Raw genomic sequence first — 17,745 nt, 5'->3', positions numbered from 1 at the left:
GTTTTTCCTCCAAACTGTGTGCAGGTATTTTTGAAGGTAAGAAATGTCATAAACTTAATCTCGTCAAAAGTGGTCTTCGACCAGTTATTGCACCAAACCCTTCAATATTAACATTAGTGTAACAGTAAATCTCTCGTCTGTTAATTAGTAAAAATAAAGATTTGTTCAATTAATATTTTGCATCTGATGCTTTAATTTTCCAGTGGAAGAAAATACTTCAACCCATCGTATGTGTGTGACATTAGAACAAGATCCACACAGTTATGTTTACTAATATATTGTTTGAAAGTTAACTAAGTACTGATTCGGTGCTCCAGATTGTAAGGAAAAACTCACTAAGTACAATAATAAGTTGCAGGGTTGGCAGGTTTAAACCAACATGGTTAAAACCATGGTTTAAACCAAGGTTTAAACCAACTGGTTTTTTAAGAAAAAACCTGGTTTTTTATTGAGCTTCCAAACTGGTGTTTTTATTTAAAGTGTTTAATACAGCTGCCGCAAATGAAGAAAATTAAGATAAATAAATTCAATTTTAATACTTTCCAACTTAGTAATTTTGAATATTATTACGTTTGAAGATGTTTTTTTGTTATATTAATTTTTTGTGTGTGTAAATAAAAATAGAAGTTGTCTTAATTATTTTTTTATATTGTTTATTACTATTATTTTATATAATAATTTATTCATTTTTAAAGTATTTAAACTTACTATACTTTGTATCAGATAAACCTGGTTTAAACCAAATTAACCGGGTTTAAACAAAAAAACCTGTTTTTTTTTAAAAACCTTGGTTTTTGCTAACCCTGATAAGTTTTAATAAGTACAATAATACCTTGAAACTGAAATTCACAATAATGTGGTTAGTGAATTGTACTATAATAAATTATCTCAGCAATTAGAATGTTTAAGCACTTGATAACTTTTCTACTGTTGGGCAATACCATATTAAACCTTTAACGTCGGGAACCGCATATACATGCAAAAGTTTTCTTGCCTCATATACAGAGGTTTTTGGGCATTACGCTTCCGTTTAACACTTCCACACATCTATACATTTCCCGACTTTTGTGGTAAACAAGCTCGCTAGTGCAAAATTGCATAAACAAGCACACAAGATAAACGTTTTATTAATTAGGTATTTATAAAAATGAATATAAGGTTTCCTGCTCTGAAGTACATTTTGATGCAAGTGAATATATGGGTCTCCCGTATATGGGGTACAGCACATTTAAAAACTCCCGTCGTGAAAGGGTTAAGTACACATTGATGAAAATGTCAGAATCTCAAAAAAATGCACTTAGTGAGTTTTACCTCTAATATGACAATTTTGTGTATAGGTACTATCGTTCAGGCCAGGAAATGGTCAGAATGGCTAATGTGTATTACAAAGAAGGTAGCTTGGAAAATGCTTATGTCCTGTATTTGAAGTTTATGACTCTTTTTCTTGAAAAGATTAGAAAGCATCCTGGATTTGCTTCTGTAGCGGTTGATATTAAAGCCAAAAACCAAGCTACCTTAAGGGAAATATTACCGAAGGCTGAAAAACTTAAATCGTTATTATTGGAGCAGTATACTACTGACTATCAGAGATGTCTACAAGAAAGGGTAAGTTTGAATTTGATGCAGTTTTAAACAGTTCATTTGTTTAGGTCTTTAACTACTAAATTAATTTTGATTACTATTTACTAAAACAGTTGACTTTTTAATGAATTTTAAGCATGTTCACTGGTCTAGTAGTCAGTGGGTGGCCAAATTATTAGAGACACTACACATATTTTTGTATTTTTATATGTTATAAACTAGTTTTATAGCGTTCTACACCTTTCCGTTCCCAATAGCCACTCCTTTCTACTGTGACAATCTACTTATCTTCGTTTTCTTTTTTCTGTGGGGGTCACAAAGACGCTATCACCAGTTGATTGAAGCCCTTATTAAAGAATGACATCATAACCCAAACTTAACATGTTGACGGACAGTGTGTCAAATGTATAAGCAAGTCTTGTGACATTATATGTATTTTGCAAAGTATAATAGGGAAAAATGCAACGTGTATAGACATTGTGTCACATTACATCAATGGAAATTAGACGTTATGTCTGTCAACGTGTTAAAAAATAACACAAAAGCTTGTATTCAGAACATGTATTTAGAACATGACGCTTAGAAGCTGTAATTGCAGCAAAGGGTGGCATTACTAAATATTAATTATAGTGATTTAAAAAAAAATTGTGAAAAAAATAAATGGTTTTACTAACAGAACTCATTGCTTTTATGACCTTAATACCTCACTCTCTTATAAAAAAAATAAATGCAAGCCTTAAAGCCAACTACTTGCTAAATAATTCAAAAACGTTAAAATTGTTTTACTGTCTCTAATAATTTGGCCACCCACTGTAAGTTCAGACAAATAGATTTTTAATTTGATCTTTAGCTTGTAAATCAGTACATTTTCCAGTAAATTTTGCCATTATGGTAGGTAAATACTTTTTCCAAATGTACTTTTTCAAATTTAGTTAACTCTAATGTTCAATTCTGGTTCTATTTCACCATTTTCCCAGTACATTTAAATATGTTTTATATGCTTTGAATTATATTAACGCTCCAGCTGATGCGAAGGGCAAAATAAAATTACAGAATTACAGGACCACACGGATAAGAACCAAAATGAAAAATTTCAAAAATAAAAATGAAATAAATTTTATTTTTTTTTATCATTTTATTAGGTGCAAATTTACAATCTACTCTAATTACAACCCAGAGTATTTAGCAAATAGTAGCAAACAGTCTTGAATCCTGGCATGCTTTGGGCACCATCCATCGATGGTTCTCCAATACACCTAATCAGTTAGGTCTCTGGCCATGTCCTTTTCAGTCTTCTTCCCACAAGTGACGGCTGGTAGAGTTGTTGAATAGTTTGACTTTCATGGGAGAAATTTCTTTCTTGGGCTTTGTTAGCGTGTAGTTTAATAACATCTTCGATGAATGGTATCCCAAGGTCATTATGGATAGTTATATTGGAAACGCACCATGGTGCATTCGCTATCATGCGCAGCGTCTTTGATTGGAAAGTTTGCAGTATTTTAGTGTTGCTCGGTTTGCTGCAGTCCCATAACTCTCTATACCATAACTCCATATCGGCTTTAGTATAATTTTGTATATTAATACTTTGTTTTCTAATGATAACTGGGATCTTTTACCTAGCAGCCAATACATTTGTCTGACTTTTAAGTTTAGTTGTGTTTTCTTGGTTTTGATATGGTTCTTCCATGTCAGCTTTCGGTCCAAATGAAGTCCCAGGTACTTGACATCTGATTTTAAGGGGATAGGAATGTTATTAATATGAACCTGTGGGCAGTCGATCCTTCTTGTTGTGAACGTAATTTGTGAAGACTTTTCACCATTTACTTTAATCTTCCATTTTGTTAACCAAATTTGAAGTGAATTTAAATAGTTTTGCAATTTGTTAGAGGCTCTATCTGGGTTTTCGTCTGATGTAAGGATTCCTGTATCGTCGGCAAATGTGGCCATAGTAATGTCATCATCAGCAGGTATGTCAGCAGTGTAAAGGAGATAAAGGAATGGACCGAGGACGCTACCTTGAGGTACTCCGGATTGTATAGGATGATCTTTGGAAAGTGGGGTATTTACTTTGATTTGGAAAAATCGCTCGCTCAGATATGATTTTAATATCAGGTATATTTCATTAGGCATATTCTTTTTCACTTTATAGAACAGGCCTTTATGCCACACCTTATCAAATGCCTTTTCCACATCAAGGAATACTGCTGCACACATTTTCTTTCCCTCTAAAGTTTCTTTTATATAATTTACAATCCGATGGCACTGCTGTATTGTTGAGTAGATCTGTCGAAAGCCAAATTGATGGTCAGGTATTATGCTATTTATGTTTATTCTTTCGAAAATTCGGACTAAGTCTTTCGAAAATTTTTGACCTTATTGGTAGAAGGCTTATAGGGCGATAGGAGGAGGGTTCTGTAGGCGGTTTGCCCGGTGTCGCAATCATAATGATTTGTGCTTATTTCCATTGAATAGGAAAGTGACACAGTCTTATCATGCTGTTATATACTTACAAAATAGTTAGCAGGACTATCGCTTTTCTAGGCAAATGCTTTTTATTAAATTATTTATCCATTGTGTATTTCTATAATAGTAGCACATTCTTGGGGCACATTATGAGGGGTGAAAAGTACGAACTTTTAAGAAATGTCATGCAGGGCAAAAGAAGTGTGGGAAGACGAAAAATATCGTGGCTTCGCAATCTACGTGAATGGTTCGGGTGTAGTTCGTTTGAACTTTTTAAGCGCGCTGCTAACAAAGTCGCAGTGGCCATGATGATTTCCAATCTCCGCTAGGAGTGGCACGTGAAGAAGAGTAATAGTAGCGTTTACTGATTAAATATAATTGCACTATTCAAGATTTGTTAGAAATAAACAAGCATATAAAAATTATCAACATTTTTCCCATTTTGCTTTTATTTTTAGTTTACAACGAAATAACAAAAGCTAAATAAAAAAACCCAATTCATGAGTATTCTGGTGTTCAACTGAACCTTCAAAGCCTGGGTATGCAACCTAGAAGCTATCTTTGGTTTTTTTTTCAAAATGCTCAGTCTTCTTCTTCTTCCAGTTCCATGACCGTATTCTATTGAATAGTATGGTCTTTTAGATAGATAAGCTTTTGTCATTTTACGGAACTTTGAGAAAGATGTTACAGATTTAAGTTGTAAAGGGAAATGTTTGTAAAGTTTTTTTGCGGAATATAGTATAGATTTCTTTACTAACTCAGTGGATGGGATCGGTAAATAAATATCAAAGATTGAATTTCTGGTGGAGTAAAGATGATTGGGCCTTGCTGGAAAGACATGAAGGTGTTTACGAATTAAACAAACCATGTCTAGAATATATAAAGATCGAAGTGATTAAAATTTCGTGATCTCTGAAGTAACTTCTGCAATGTGTAGATCTTCTGAGGCCAAACAGATATCTTATTGCTCTTTTTTGCAATTTAAAAATAACATCAAATTGGGCAGCTGTACTAGAACCCCAAAAAGGAAGACCATATCGAAGATCAGACTCGAACAACGAAAAATATGTTATTTTAGAAGATGCTAAATTAAGTTCCTTTGAGACAGATCTTAATGCATAGCAAGCTGAGGCGAGTTGTTTCTTACTTAACGAGTCGATATGAAGGGACCATTTGAGGTTGCTGTCTAAAAAAATACCAAGAAATTTTACAGAATCAACGGTACTAATCTGGCTGTTATTAAGAGGCAATGGTTGAAGAGCTCCTTTATAGGATAATGCTACTGTTTTATCTACGTTAAAAGAGAGTAAATTAGAGTCAGACCAGGTCTTTATCGTCAGTAGATCCGAAGTTGTAGTTTCATGAAGAGATGCACTAGTTGAGTTGCTCCAAGTGATACTGGTATCATCAGCAATAAGAAAAATTTTCCCATCGATGTTTAAATTAGTGATGTCATTTATAAAGATAAGGAACAGAAGAGGACCCAATACTGAACCTTGTGGTACTCCACATACAATGTTTTTGAGACAACTAGTTGTTTCCTATTATTTAAGTAGGATTGGAACCAATTCAAAGAAATACCTCGAATTCCATAGAAATTTAGTTTTTTAATCAAGATGTCGTGATTTACACAATCAAAAGCTTTGGCATAGTCACAGAAAACAGGTGATGTGATGTTATTTTTCTACCAGGACCACGATTGTCTTGGATCTTTCCCTGAGTGATCAGATCATATCAGAAAAGATCATATTTTTCAGGGTGTCTCATAATGTGACCAAAGTATTAGCTTCTTCTTCTTCTTCTTCTTATAATAGGCCTCTTGGCCTGTTCTTACCGATTTTGAGCTTGTATTTGTAGCTGTGATGTTGACTGCCAGCTATCTCGCCACCTTTTAAAGGGCCTTCCTATTGGTCTCTGCCTGTTGGCTTCGAATTCCTGGCTATACGGGCTATTCTCTCGCTGTCCATTCTCGTCACATGCTGATTCCACTCTCGTCGTCTCTGTCTTCCCCACCGTACTATATCTTTTATGTTACAGAGATCTCTTATTCTGTCGTTCGGTATTCTGTCTTTCAGTGTTTTCCCAGTTATTGAGCTCAGCGTTCTCATTTCTGATGTTCTCAGTATCCTCTTGGTTTCTGCTGTGTCACATCTTGTTTCTATCGCGTACGTCATGATCGGTCTTACACATGATTTGTATATGCGTACTTTCCCTTCCAGCCTCATATCTTTGTTTCTCCAGATGACATCCCTCAGACATCCTGACACGTAATTGGCTTTATTTGCTTGCTTTCGGACGCTCTCTTTAACATCTCCATAACTACATATTTCGATTCCCAGTTATTGGAATCTCGAGACTTGTTCAATTAGTTCGTTGTTAATTACTAATTTGCATATTATGGGTTCGCTTGACACTACCAGGGATTTTGTCTTGGCTGTTGATATTTTTATGTTGTAGTTCTTCGCCACTGTATTGAAAGTTTGTTGCACATGTTTGTGTTTCATGTGTATAAATAATGAAGAAGGCACAAGAGATATGCGGAAATCTAACAGTCAGAAAATTAAACAAAAAAACGGAATGGTGGAACGCAGATATACAGGAAGAAGTGAGGAAAAAGAAAATGGCATGGAAAAAATACAATAGTACAAGAGAGGAACAAGATAAAAAAGAATACCAAAAACACAGAAACATAGTGAAAGAACTAGTAAGAAAAGAAAAAAAAGAGAGTTGGAAGAAGTTCGGTGAATCACTAAACCAAAATTACAGAGATAACAACAGATGCTTCTGGAATAAAGTAAGGGGTCTAAGAGGAAAGAAAAGAAAAGAACTCAGAGGAGTAAAAGACAAACAACAAACTAAAGACAAATACAACAGAGATACTAGAGGTGTGGAGAGAGTATTATGAAGAGAAATATATGGGCGAGGAAAGTGAAGAAATAGAGACAGAGGGAACCATAGAACAGACAGCAGCAGACGAAAACCAAATGGAAGAAATAAGTACAGAAGAAATGGAAGAAGCGATAAGTAGAATAAAAATAGGAAAAGCGAGCGGAGCAGATAAAATTGATCCCGAAATGATAAAATGGATAGGGAAAGAAGGAAAGAAGTGGTTGCTGGAAATAATGAGAGAAGCATGGAGAACAAACAAAATGCCGAGAGAGTGGGAAGAAAACTTACTGATCCCAATTCACAAGAAAGGAGAAGAATCCACCTGTGGAAACTATAGAGATATATGCCTCTCATCAGTAGTGTTCAAGCTTTATACGAGAATAATAGAAAGAAGTTTAAGAACAGAGGTAGAAGAAAAACTGGAAGACGAACAAACAGCATTCAGAGCCAAAAGGCAAACAGTTGACAACATAAGCATATTACGAAATATAATAGAAAAAAATAATGATCGGGGAACAAACATATATATGACCTTCATATACCTTAAAGCAGCGTTCGACTCAGTAGACCGGAAAGTATTGTGGAATACTGTAGAGGAGCTGGGAATACCTAGGAAACTACTAGAGATAATTAAAAGTACGTACAGCAGAGTGGTGGGAAAAGTGCAAATGGGAGGTAGCAGATCACTAGAATTTAGGATGAACAAGGGGATAAAACAGGGAGATAGCCTAAGCCCACTCCTATTCGTCATAATTATGGACAAATTATTTAAAAATGTAAAAAGAAGAACAAACCAATTAAAAACAATAATAGGCTACACACACCTAACACCAGTTATGATAGAAGGATTACTGTATGCTGGCGACGTCGTTCTCCTAGCAGACAACCCGAGAAAGATGCAGCGATTAATTGATATATGGACTGAGGAAATAGAGAAAATGAAATTAGAAATAAACATCAGCAAATGCAAGACGATGAAAATAGATCAGCAGGAGCAGGAAATTGAAGGCGAAACACGAGTGCTCTGTAAAGGACAAGAATTGGAGAGGGTGACGGCCTACGAGTACCTGGGCACGATAATATCGAATGACGGAAAGCTAGACCTAGAAATTTCAAATAGGACAAAGAAAGCTACGAAAATATACTATGCTATTAATAATACGATACTGGGAAAAAGGGAAATCAGCCAGGAAACAAAAATGCATGTATATAATACAATCACAGTACCAACTCTTCTATATGCAAGCGAGACATGGGTCACAAATAAAAGACATGAAAGTGCCATAAATGCAGCAGAAATGAAGCAGCTGAGAAAAATAGCTGGAAAGACGAAGATGGACAGAGAAAGGAACGAAAACATCAGAAACGTGCTAAGTCAGGAACCAATAGAGAAAAAAATTGAAAAAAGAAAACTAAATTGGTTTGGACATATAACTAGGATGAACGAGAACAGACTAGTAAAGAAGGTGACAGATGCCAAAAGACAGGGGAAAAGAAGAAGGGGCAGACCTAGAAAGGGGTGGATGGAACAAATCGAGGAAATCGGGACAAATAGAGGGAAAACAGTGCAACAGATGAAGGAAATGGCAGGAGAACGGAAGGCGTGGAAGAAATGGGTAAAAGATGGATAGGTGATACCAAAGTCCGACGCTCTTATAGGGCATAAGGACAACGAGAAGAAGAAGAAGAAGTTCTTCGCCACTGTATTGAAAGTTTGTGCCATTCGCTCTAGGTTATCCTCGTTATCGGAGATTAAGATTGCGTCGTCAGCATAACAGAGGATTTTTATTTGTTTTTCCGCCATCTTATATCATTTTCCAGTACCTTTAATGTTTTGTATGATTTTGTCCATGACTAAATTAAAAAGCAATGGGCTCAAGCAATCCCCTTGTCTGATTCCCGAGTTGATTTCTATTTCCGATGTTAGTTCATTCTCGACTTTTATTCTGGTTTTGTTCTTCGTATTAATGTCTTTAATTACCCTTATCATCTTGTTGGGCTGATTTTTTTCCTTTAGCAATCTTAGCACATCTTCCAATCTTACACAATCGAAGGCCTTAGTCAGATCTATAAAACACATAAATGCAGGTTTATTATATTCCAGTGCTTTCTCAGTAATTTGTCTGGCTATGAATATGGCGTCTATTGTGGACCTATTTTTCCGAAAACCTTGTTGTTCCTCACTAATTGTGTATTCTTCATTTATTTTATCGGCAAGTATTTTTGTTAAGAGTTTAAGAGTTGTGCTCAGCAAGGTGATGGTACGGAAGTTGCTAGGGTCTTTGCTGTTTCCTCTCTTGTGTATAGCTATTGTTATACTCGTCCTCCACTGGTCTGGTACACGCTGGCTACATATTATTTCTTGAAAGAGGATCTCTATGTTTTCGATTAAGGTTTCTCCTCCGTATTTCAGGAGTTCATTTGGTATCCCATCGGGTCCTGGTGCTTTTCTGTTTTTTAATTTACGTATGTTATTCCTTATTTCTTCTTTTGTGATTTCTAGTTCTGTGTCTATGTTGGATTCGTCTTCATTTCCTGTTTCTTCCTCTTCTTCAGGTACTATAGTATCTTCCTTATATAGTTCTTCTATATAGGCGGTCCGTTGTTCTGCTTCTATTTTATTTAAACTTCTATATTCGTTAATGGGTTTTTTCCTATTTTTTTGTATTTTCCAAACTTTCCTTTGCGCCCCATACAAATCGTGTTCCATTTCTTTGGTAAAGCGTGTCCAATATTCCCTTTTTATATTTCTTATCTTAGAATTGATGTAATTTCTTGTGTCTCTGTATTGTTGGTAATTGTTTAATGTTTTGTTAGTGCAGTATTGTAGGTATGCTTTCCTCTTCTCATACGCTAGATCTCTTATTTCAGTATTGAACCAGGGCTTTGATATTTTTGTTGCATTCAGGTTAATTTTTCTGACCCCTATGCTTTCCTTTGCGGCTTGTAATATATTATATTCTATTTTTGCCCATGTCTCATTTACTCCTTCACCTGCTGTTACTGGGTTTATCTCAAATCTTTGTTCTAAACGTCTTTTATACAGCCATTTTGTGTTTTGGTTCTCTAGAGACTCAATGTTTAGTTTTTCGAAGTACTTGGGTGGTTTTTTCTTGTTTTGTGGTATTTTGAGCAAAAATTTTCCAAGCACCATTTTATGGTCTGATCCGATATTGGGCGATGTTAATGCCCTTACGTCCAGCTTGCGTTTCTTTATTATATTGCCCAGTTGTGTTGTTTGGTTCAGCCGTCTAAGGACCTCCTCATTTCTAACTCTGTCGACGCAGCTTATTCTTAGTAACCGTCTTATATCCACATCTCAAAGGCTGTCAAGTGTTTAAGCATAGCCTCAGTTAGAGTCCACGTTTCTACTCCATATTGGAGGGATGGTCATGTCATAATCTTGCTCTGCTTCTCTGATCCTTCTCGGGTCTTTTTCTTATTTTAAATATAAATTATTTGTCAATACTGAGTGAATAAGTTGCCTTTTTATACTTGCTTATTAATATCAGTTGGTAGTTTAATATCCATTGACAGTTATCAGTAAAGGTCAATATGTTTCTTTTTATGATTTTTATGCTCATTATTATAAACTAATTTTTGAAGATCTACAGCTCATTTTATTTCCTGTAATTAACAAATATTTTAACTAAATTAATAATTACAAATATAATTTGATAAAAATATCATTTTTATTGCATTAAATTAATTTTAAAATTGCTTCATGGTAGCTTTCATATTAGATATGCTATTGAAATAGAAAATAATGAAGTTGTTTTCAAAGCCAATAAAAAAAGTTGTTTTCTACACACATGTGCATAAAAATGACATAATATCTTGACAAATTTTCATCTATCATTTCATTTTCATTATCATTTTCATATATATCTTTTTTATTATTTATGCCCCAAATTAATTCGCATAAAAAATATTCTGCATATAAATCTTCTACCTACCTATCTCTGTTGGTGATATTTCCATCTTTATACTTTACATCCCCTCATATATTTTACAATAATCACATTTACTTATTGCTTTCAACAACAGGTTGTTTTGCAGCATTTGTAGGTTTTCCTTCTAGTTGTACCAAATATTATTTGGTACAACTCTGGTACTCAATTAACTGGTATTTGATATTTCCTCCTGGTTGTACCTGATTTTGTTCCAATTGATAAATATTATTACAACATGTACTAATCTCAAAACAATGGCTAATTATGTTTTAGAAAGAATTGGAACGAAAAAGGAAAGAGGAACAAGCCAAAGTCGCAGTGCGTCCAACACCTAAATTGCCTATTACACCATCTGCTCCACAACAAGTTGTTGTAGCAAAAATTCCCGAGAGCTTAGACGATATAGCATATCCAGATAGCGATGCTCCGCTGATACCAACAGCTCCTCCACCTTCAACGGCCGTTGTACAGCCGGAGGCCCAAAAAAAAGTTTTGCCTCCATCTCCAATTAAGTAAGTACATTTGTAGATATATCCAGTTCTAGATGGTCATTAACCTAATAAAGGTATCGTGTGTAGTTTTGGATTCTCGCTACATTATACATATATCCAATCCTGTTACTCCGTAAAGCAGCAAAGGTCATCTACGAAGCTTCTCCATTTCTGTTTGTTTTTGGCAATGCCAGCTATCTCTCCCCAGGTTTTTTTCATGCATTTGTAATCATCTTCAATCGTGCTTCTCCATGTTTTGATCGGTCGTCCTCTGATTATTTGTCCTCAGTGGCGGCTCGTAATTTTTACAATAGGGGAGGCTATACCTAACTGTAAAATATCTAGACAAATTTGCATTACCAAAAAAATGCGCCAAAAAATTTAATTTGAGGCACCATTTTTTTGACCATTTTTTATTAACATTTCATAATATCATCATAATAATTGATAATTTGATAATATCATAACAATTTATAAATAGTTAGTCTAATTGTAAAAGTTAAATACAAATGTTTGTGTCGTTTATTTGTTAACAATTCCGTCTTTGTAAGTAGATATGCATATCAAAATAAATACAGATTTGAAGTTTGCAGTCCATATAGGTTGAAGGTTCACATTTTTTAAGATACTCAACTGAATTTTTTTAATTCTAAACGCGGACTACTGCGAATCTAAAAACACAATAAATTACCGATATTTTGCTTTGCGTTACAGATATCGGAAAAAGTTATTTGAACAAGTTGTTCCAAATATTATTCTAACCCCACATACCAAATTTCATAACGAAATTCGCACTTTTAGTTTTTTCATTATTTTTAGTCAGGACCGTTGGTAAATCTGCAGGCAGCGTATGATGGCACCGTAGATGCCACTGTTAGGAGACCTTCTTCTTCTTCTTAGCCTTCTATCGTCCACGTTTGGACATAGGCCTCTCCCAACTCCTTCCATCGGTCTCTATCCTGAGCAACATATTTCCAATTCGTTCCGGCTACTCTTTTAATATCATCAACCCATCTCATCTGTGGTCTTCCTCTCGGTCGTTTACTTTGGTAAGGTCTCCAATGTTGTATCGTTGCATTCCAACGTTGGTCTTTTTGTCTAACAGTGTGGCCTGCGAAGCTCCATTTAAGTTTGGCAACTTTTGTTGTTATGTCCTCGACTTTTGTTTTTGATCTTACACAGTCGTTCCTCTTTTTATCTGACAGTCGTATACCTAACATTGCTCTTTCCATAGCTCTTTGTGTTGTGGCTAGTTTATTCATATTTGCCTTGGTTAGGGTCCAGGTTTGACACCCATATGTCATGATAGGAAGGATGCACTGGTTGAACACTTTGGTTCTCAAATATTGAGGTATTTTGCGGTTCTTAAGTATCCAACCAAGTTTTCCAAATCCTGCCCATGCTAGTCTTGCTCTTCTATTAATTTCCGCACTTTGGTTTTCTTTGTCTAGTTTCAGGATTTGGCCTAGGTAGATATATTCCTGGATTTTTTCTATCTCACTGCCATTTATAGTTATGCGTCTGGGGTCATCTGTGTTTGTCATTATTTTTGTTTTCTTCATGTTCATTTTCAGGCCGACGTATTGGGAGCTGCCTGCGAGTTCCTCCATCATAATTTGCAGTTCCTCGAATGAGCTCGCTATAATCACAATGTCGTCAGCGAATCTGAGGTGGTTTAGCTTCTTGCCATTAACGTTAATGCCATAGGTTGACCAATTTGTCGTTTTGAAGACGTCTTCTAGTGCTAGGTTGAAAAGCTTTGGCGATATTACGTCTCCTTGTCTCACGCCTCTCTTAATAGGGATGGGATTTGTATTTTCGTCTAGTTGTACTATCATAGTTGCATTTTCATATATATTATGTATTAGTTGTCTATATCTCGAATCTATTCTACAATTATTAATAGCTTGTTCTATGGCCCACATCTCGATACTATCAAACGCCTTTTCATAGTCTACGAAGGCAAGAAATACGGGTAGTTGGTATTCATTTGCCTTCTCTATCAATGTTCTCATTGTCAGCAGATGGTCTGATGTACTATATCCTTTGCGGAAGCCAGCCTGTTCCACTGGTTGGTAATTGTCCATTTTGTAGGTCAACCGGTTGTTAATAATTCTCATGAATAGTTTGTATACTTGACTGAGCAACGATATCGGTCTATAATTCTGTAGGTCACATTTGTCCCCTTTTTTGTGTAAAAGTATTACTAGACTTTCGTTCCAGTCTTTAGGGATCTTGCTATTATGAAGACATTTATTAAATAGCTCTGTTAGTATAGGGATTGTTACTGTTTTGCTTGTTTTCAAGAGCTCAGCAATTATACCGTCCTGTCCTGGAGCTTTATTATTTTTTAGTTCTTTTAAAGCTCTTTCTATTTCGAATCCCTTTATATTTGGTAGTACTTCTGATCCCACGTTTTTTATTTTTCTTTTGATGTTCACCTTTGTTGATTCATTAGGCTGGCTTTGGGAGCTGTACAAGCTTTTGTAGAAGTCTTCGACTATTTTTGTAATTTTATATTTGTCCTTCTCTTCCTTACTATTGGCGTCTTTAATTTTGATGATTTTTTGAACACCCAGTGCCGGTCTTAGACATTTTAAGCCTCTGTTGTTTTCAATGACTCGCTCTATTAAGTTCTCGTTCCATTTTTGTAAGTCGCGTTTTAGTTCTTTTCTAATTGTTTTATTAAGTTCTATGTATTCTTGAGTATGGCGTTTGTTTTGCGTTAGTAGTTGTCGTCTTTCCGTCATTAGTTGTTTAGTTTCGTTGCTTATTTTGTCTTCTTTAGTACTTGTTTTCTTTGCGACCTTTAGTCCGGCTTCGAGAAGGTTCTTATTGATGTTTTTGTTAATTTCGTCAATTTCATCTTGATTATGTGAAGGATCATATTTGAACTTATCCGCTAAGACCTCTCGGAATTGCTCTTCATTTGTTTTTAATTTAAAGGCATCTATTCGCGTTGTTTTTTTAAATATTCTTTTTCTCTCTTCTTTCATGTTAATATTTATTTTTGCTCTAACTATACGATGGTCACTACCCGTTGTTACGTTGTTGATTGTTGTTACGTCTTCAAATATTCTTTTGTTGTTTGAGAGAAAATAGTCTATTTCATTTTTGGTGGTTCCGTTAGGTGCAACCCATGTCCACTTTCTGTTTGGTTTCTTTTTGTAGAAGGTATTCATAACATACATGTTTTCTTGTTCCAGGAATTCCATAAGTTTTTCTCCCCTGGTGTTTCTTGTGCCGAATCCAAAATTTCCAATCTTGCTTTCAGAGTCTTCAATCTTACTTCCAATTTTGGCGTTAAAATCTCCCATTATTATTATTTTGGATTCTCTGTTGGTGTCTATAGCTGTTTTAAGATCTTCGTAAAAAGTATTTATTTCTTCATCAGTTGCCTTTTCAGTTGGAGCATAAACTTGCACAATCTTTAATTTGGTTTTTGGATTTAGTTTTAAAATCATGTATGTAACCCTGTCTGAGATGCTGTCAATTATTTGAATTTGTGATTTTCTCTTCTTGTTGATTAAGAAACCTACTCCACCGTATGTATAGTCTTCATTGCCTTTATAATAGAGCCTGTTGCCTGAATGTAAGTCCACATATCCTTCACCCCTTCTTTTAACTTCTGATAGTCCCATTATATCCCAATTCATATTCCCTAATTCCTCTTCTAGTTCGTAGAGTTTTTCGTCTTTTGCCATGGAACGGATGTTGTAAGTTGCTATATGGAGTTGCTTGTTCTTCTTTTTCAATGTCGACTTGCCTCCCCCAGAATCCTCGAGGCAGACCGTTATATCGGTGTTTAAGGAGACCAGGTCTCCTTAAACGCCTGCTGGGCTGCGCGGAGTATTAGCAACAAAGGCTGGCCGTCTTCTCGGCTCCGTTCATGCATGGGATAACCCAGGGTCCTGCCTACAATAATAATAAAAAAACTGAGACGCAATCATGTGTTCTAATGCTAATACTCCGTGCGATGGATATTTAGTGATAATATGGAATTTAGACGTTGTATAATAGTGAGTGTGCTTGTTGTTTTTCGCGATTCAAGATAAACAAAATAGTGTAGCGTGTGTAAAAAATTTATGGGGAGGCTAAGCCTCCCTTGCCTCCTCTGACGAGCCGCCACTGTTATTGTATTACATTTGAGTGCTTGTTTTGTTATATCGGTATTTTCTTTCCTCAATGTGTGACCCAACCAGTTCCATCTCTTTCTCTTTGTTGTTGATCAGATTGGTTCTTGTTTAGTTTTCCTTCATAGTTCTTGATTTGTTATGTCTGTTCTGAGTTTAATGTCTGCCTGGACTCCACCTTTTGTACTAATTATACTGCCTAGGTATCTGAGTTCTTTAACCTGTTTTATTTCTTGTTGATTGATGTATAGTTTGCTATGTTCACTTATTCCTGTACTCATTTCTACTGTCTTATTAGTGTTAATTTTAAAGCTAACTTCAACCAACTGTTCCTTCAGCTTCCTTATCATGTTCTTCATGTCATCTATTGATTTCATCTGCATATTCCATATCTGCTAATTTCTTATTCTGAAGGTAATTCCAAGGGATTCCATTTTTTCTTTCTATTGTTTTTTCCAGTATGTGATTAAGACCGTGACCAGACATCTCGTAACCGGACAAGTGGTAACGTAAACCTCGTAACGGCGACAGTTCGTAACAGCGACACTTCGTAACGGCGACAGTCCGTAACTATACAAATTCGTAACGTCCAAATTTAATTATTCTGTTTATTTTTGTTAACGGGGAAACTAACTGTTATTACAGTTATAATTAAAGTTATGTTTATCAATTTAACGAATCAGTACCGGGATAAACATGTTTAACGCATTTTATATTTCGTGTTTCAGAATATATTAAAAGTGTTTCAACACAAACAGATATTTAAATACATATAAACTTTTAACAATATTTTTAAAAGTTTATCCCTCTTATTGTTCCTTAAATTTACATATCCCTAGACAAAGGAATAATGAAGTAATTGGTGAAATCTTTAAGCGGAAAACCGTCTTTAGACATTCCCAACTTTCTAAGTAAACATTTTGTAAAGGAAAGATTATAATTTTAAAAATGTTTATCCTGATACTGATTCGTTAAATTGATAAACATAATAAAGGTGTTGGCAAAGTCTATAAAAGTCATTATAAAGGTTGCGTCTTTCTCTTTAGTTTCCTCTATGATGATTCTTTCCGTCAAAATTTGGTCGATACAGAATCTTCCCCTTCTGAAACCTACTTGTTCATTTCAGAGAGTTTTATGAATTATTTTGTTGATTGTCTGATGTATAACAGCATTAACCCAACTTTCATGTTCACTTTTTGAAAAAGAAAGACGGATTGTACTTTTTAATGTATTATATAACTTAACACAAGTACAATAATTAATAGTGTGGTTTAACTAGACCCAAACCCAGACATCCAAAGTGAAAGTTATCATCCAACACCAAATTGTTCTGTATGGTCCACTTGAGCGTCGGGTTTGGGGGGGGGGAGAGGGGAGAGAAATCAGCAAATTCGTAGTTTTTTACGTTTTTCGTCAATATTTCTAAAACTATGCAGTTTAGAATGAACAACCTTCTATACAAAAATATTCTACATAAAATTTAAAATAAAAAAGGCCCTATGCATAATCTTTCTAAAATGAACGGTTCCAAAGTTACGGAGATAGTATATTATAATTGGTCCAAAAAAGGCCTAACCCAGACATCCAAAGTAAAAGTTTTCCTCCAACACAAAATTGTTCTATATGGTCCACATATTGTTCAGTAAAAAGTTACACAAATTTGAGCGTCCGGTTTGGGGGGAGATGAGGGAGAAATCGGTAAATTAGTAGTTGTTTTTCGTCAATATTTCTAAAACTATGCTTCTCTCTTCTTCTTCTTCCTCTTTATAAGCAATTCTGCTTGTTCATTGGCGGATTGATACCTCTATGGAAGGTTGTCGCTCCATCTTTTGCGCGGTCGGCCGATACTTCTTCTGCCGATTGGTGATTTATCTCGTGCTATTTTGACCACACGTGTCTCCCCCATTCTGGTTATATGGTTGTTCCATTCTTTTTTTCTATTTAGTGTCCATTCGTTTATACACTGTACGTTACATTGTCTTCTAATATCTTCGTTCCTCTTTCGATCTCTCAGTGTATTTCCTGTAATTCTTCTCAGTACTCTCATCTCTGCCGTTTCCAGTAGTCTTTGTGTTGTGGCTGTATCGGGTCTTGTTTCTGATGCATATGTCATTATTGGTCTTACACTGGCTTTATAAATTCTTGACTTCATCTCAGTGTTAATATGTCGGTTTCGCCATATAGTGTTATTAAGGCATCCTGCCAATCTATTTGCTTTTTGTACTTGATTTCTCA

At 35.2% G+C, this 17,745-nt stretch overlaps 1 protein-coding gene across 1 annotated transcript in view; it reads left to right on the top strand.

The window, feature by feature from the left end:
• Nucleotides 1–17,745, top strand: part of LOC126883302 (STAM-binding protein) — a 48,090-nt gene that overhangs the window by 1,480 nt on the left and 28,865 nt on the right. Inside the window, exons 2-3 of the mRNA XM_050648664.1 lie at nt 1,338–1,605; nt 11,160–11,398. Coding sequence (XP_050504621.1) covers nt 1,338–1,605; nt 11,160–11,398 — 507 coding nt within the window. The remainder of the gene's footprint in view (nt 1–1,337; nt 1,606–11,159; nt 11,399–17,745) is intronic.

Source organism: Diabrotica virgifera, chromosome 4 (genome assembly GCF_917563875.1).
Source record: "Diabrotica virgifera virgifera chromosome 4, PGI_DIABVI_V3a".
Taxonomy (NCBI): Eukaryota; Metazoa; Arthropoda; class Insecta; order Coleoptera; family Chrysomelidae; genus Diabrotica; species Diabrotica virgifera.
The sequence above is the reverse complement of the archived record's forward strand: the minus strand, read 5'-3'. Positions and strand labels throughout refer to the sequence as shown.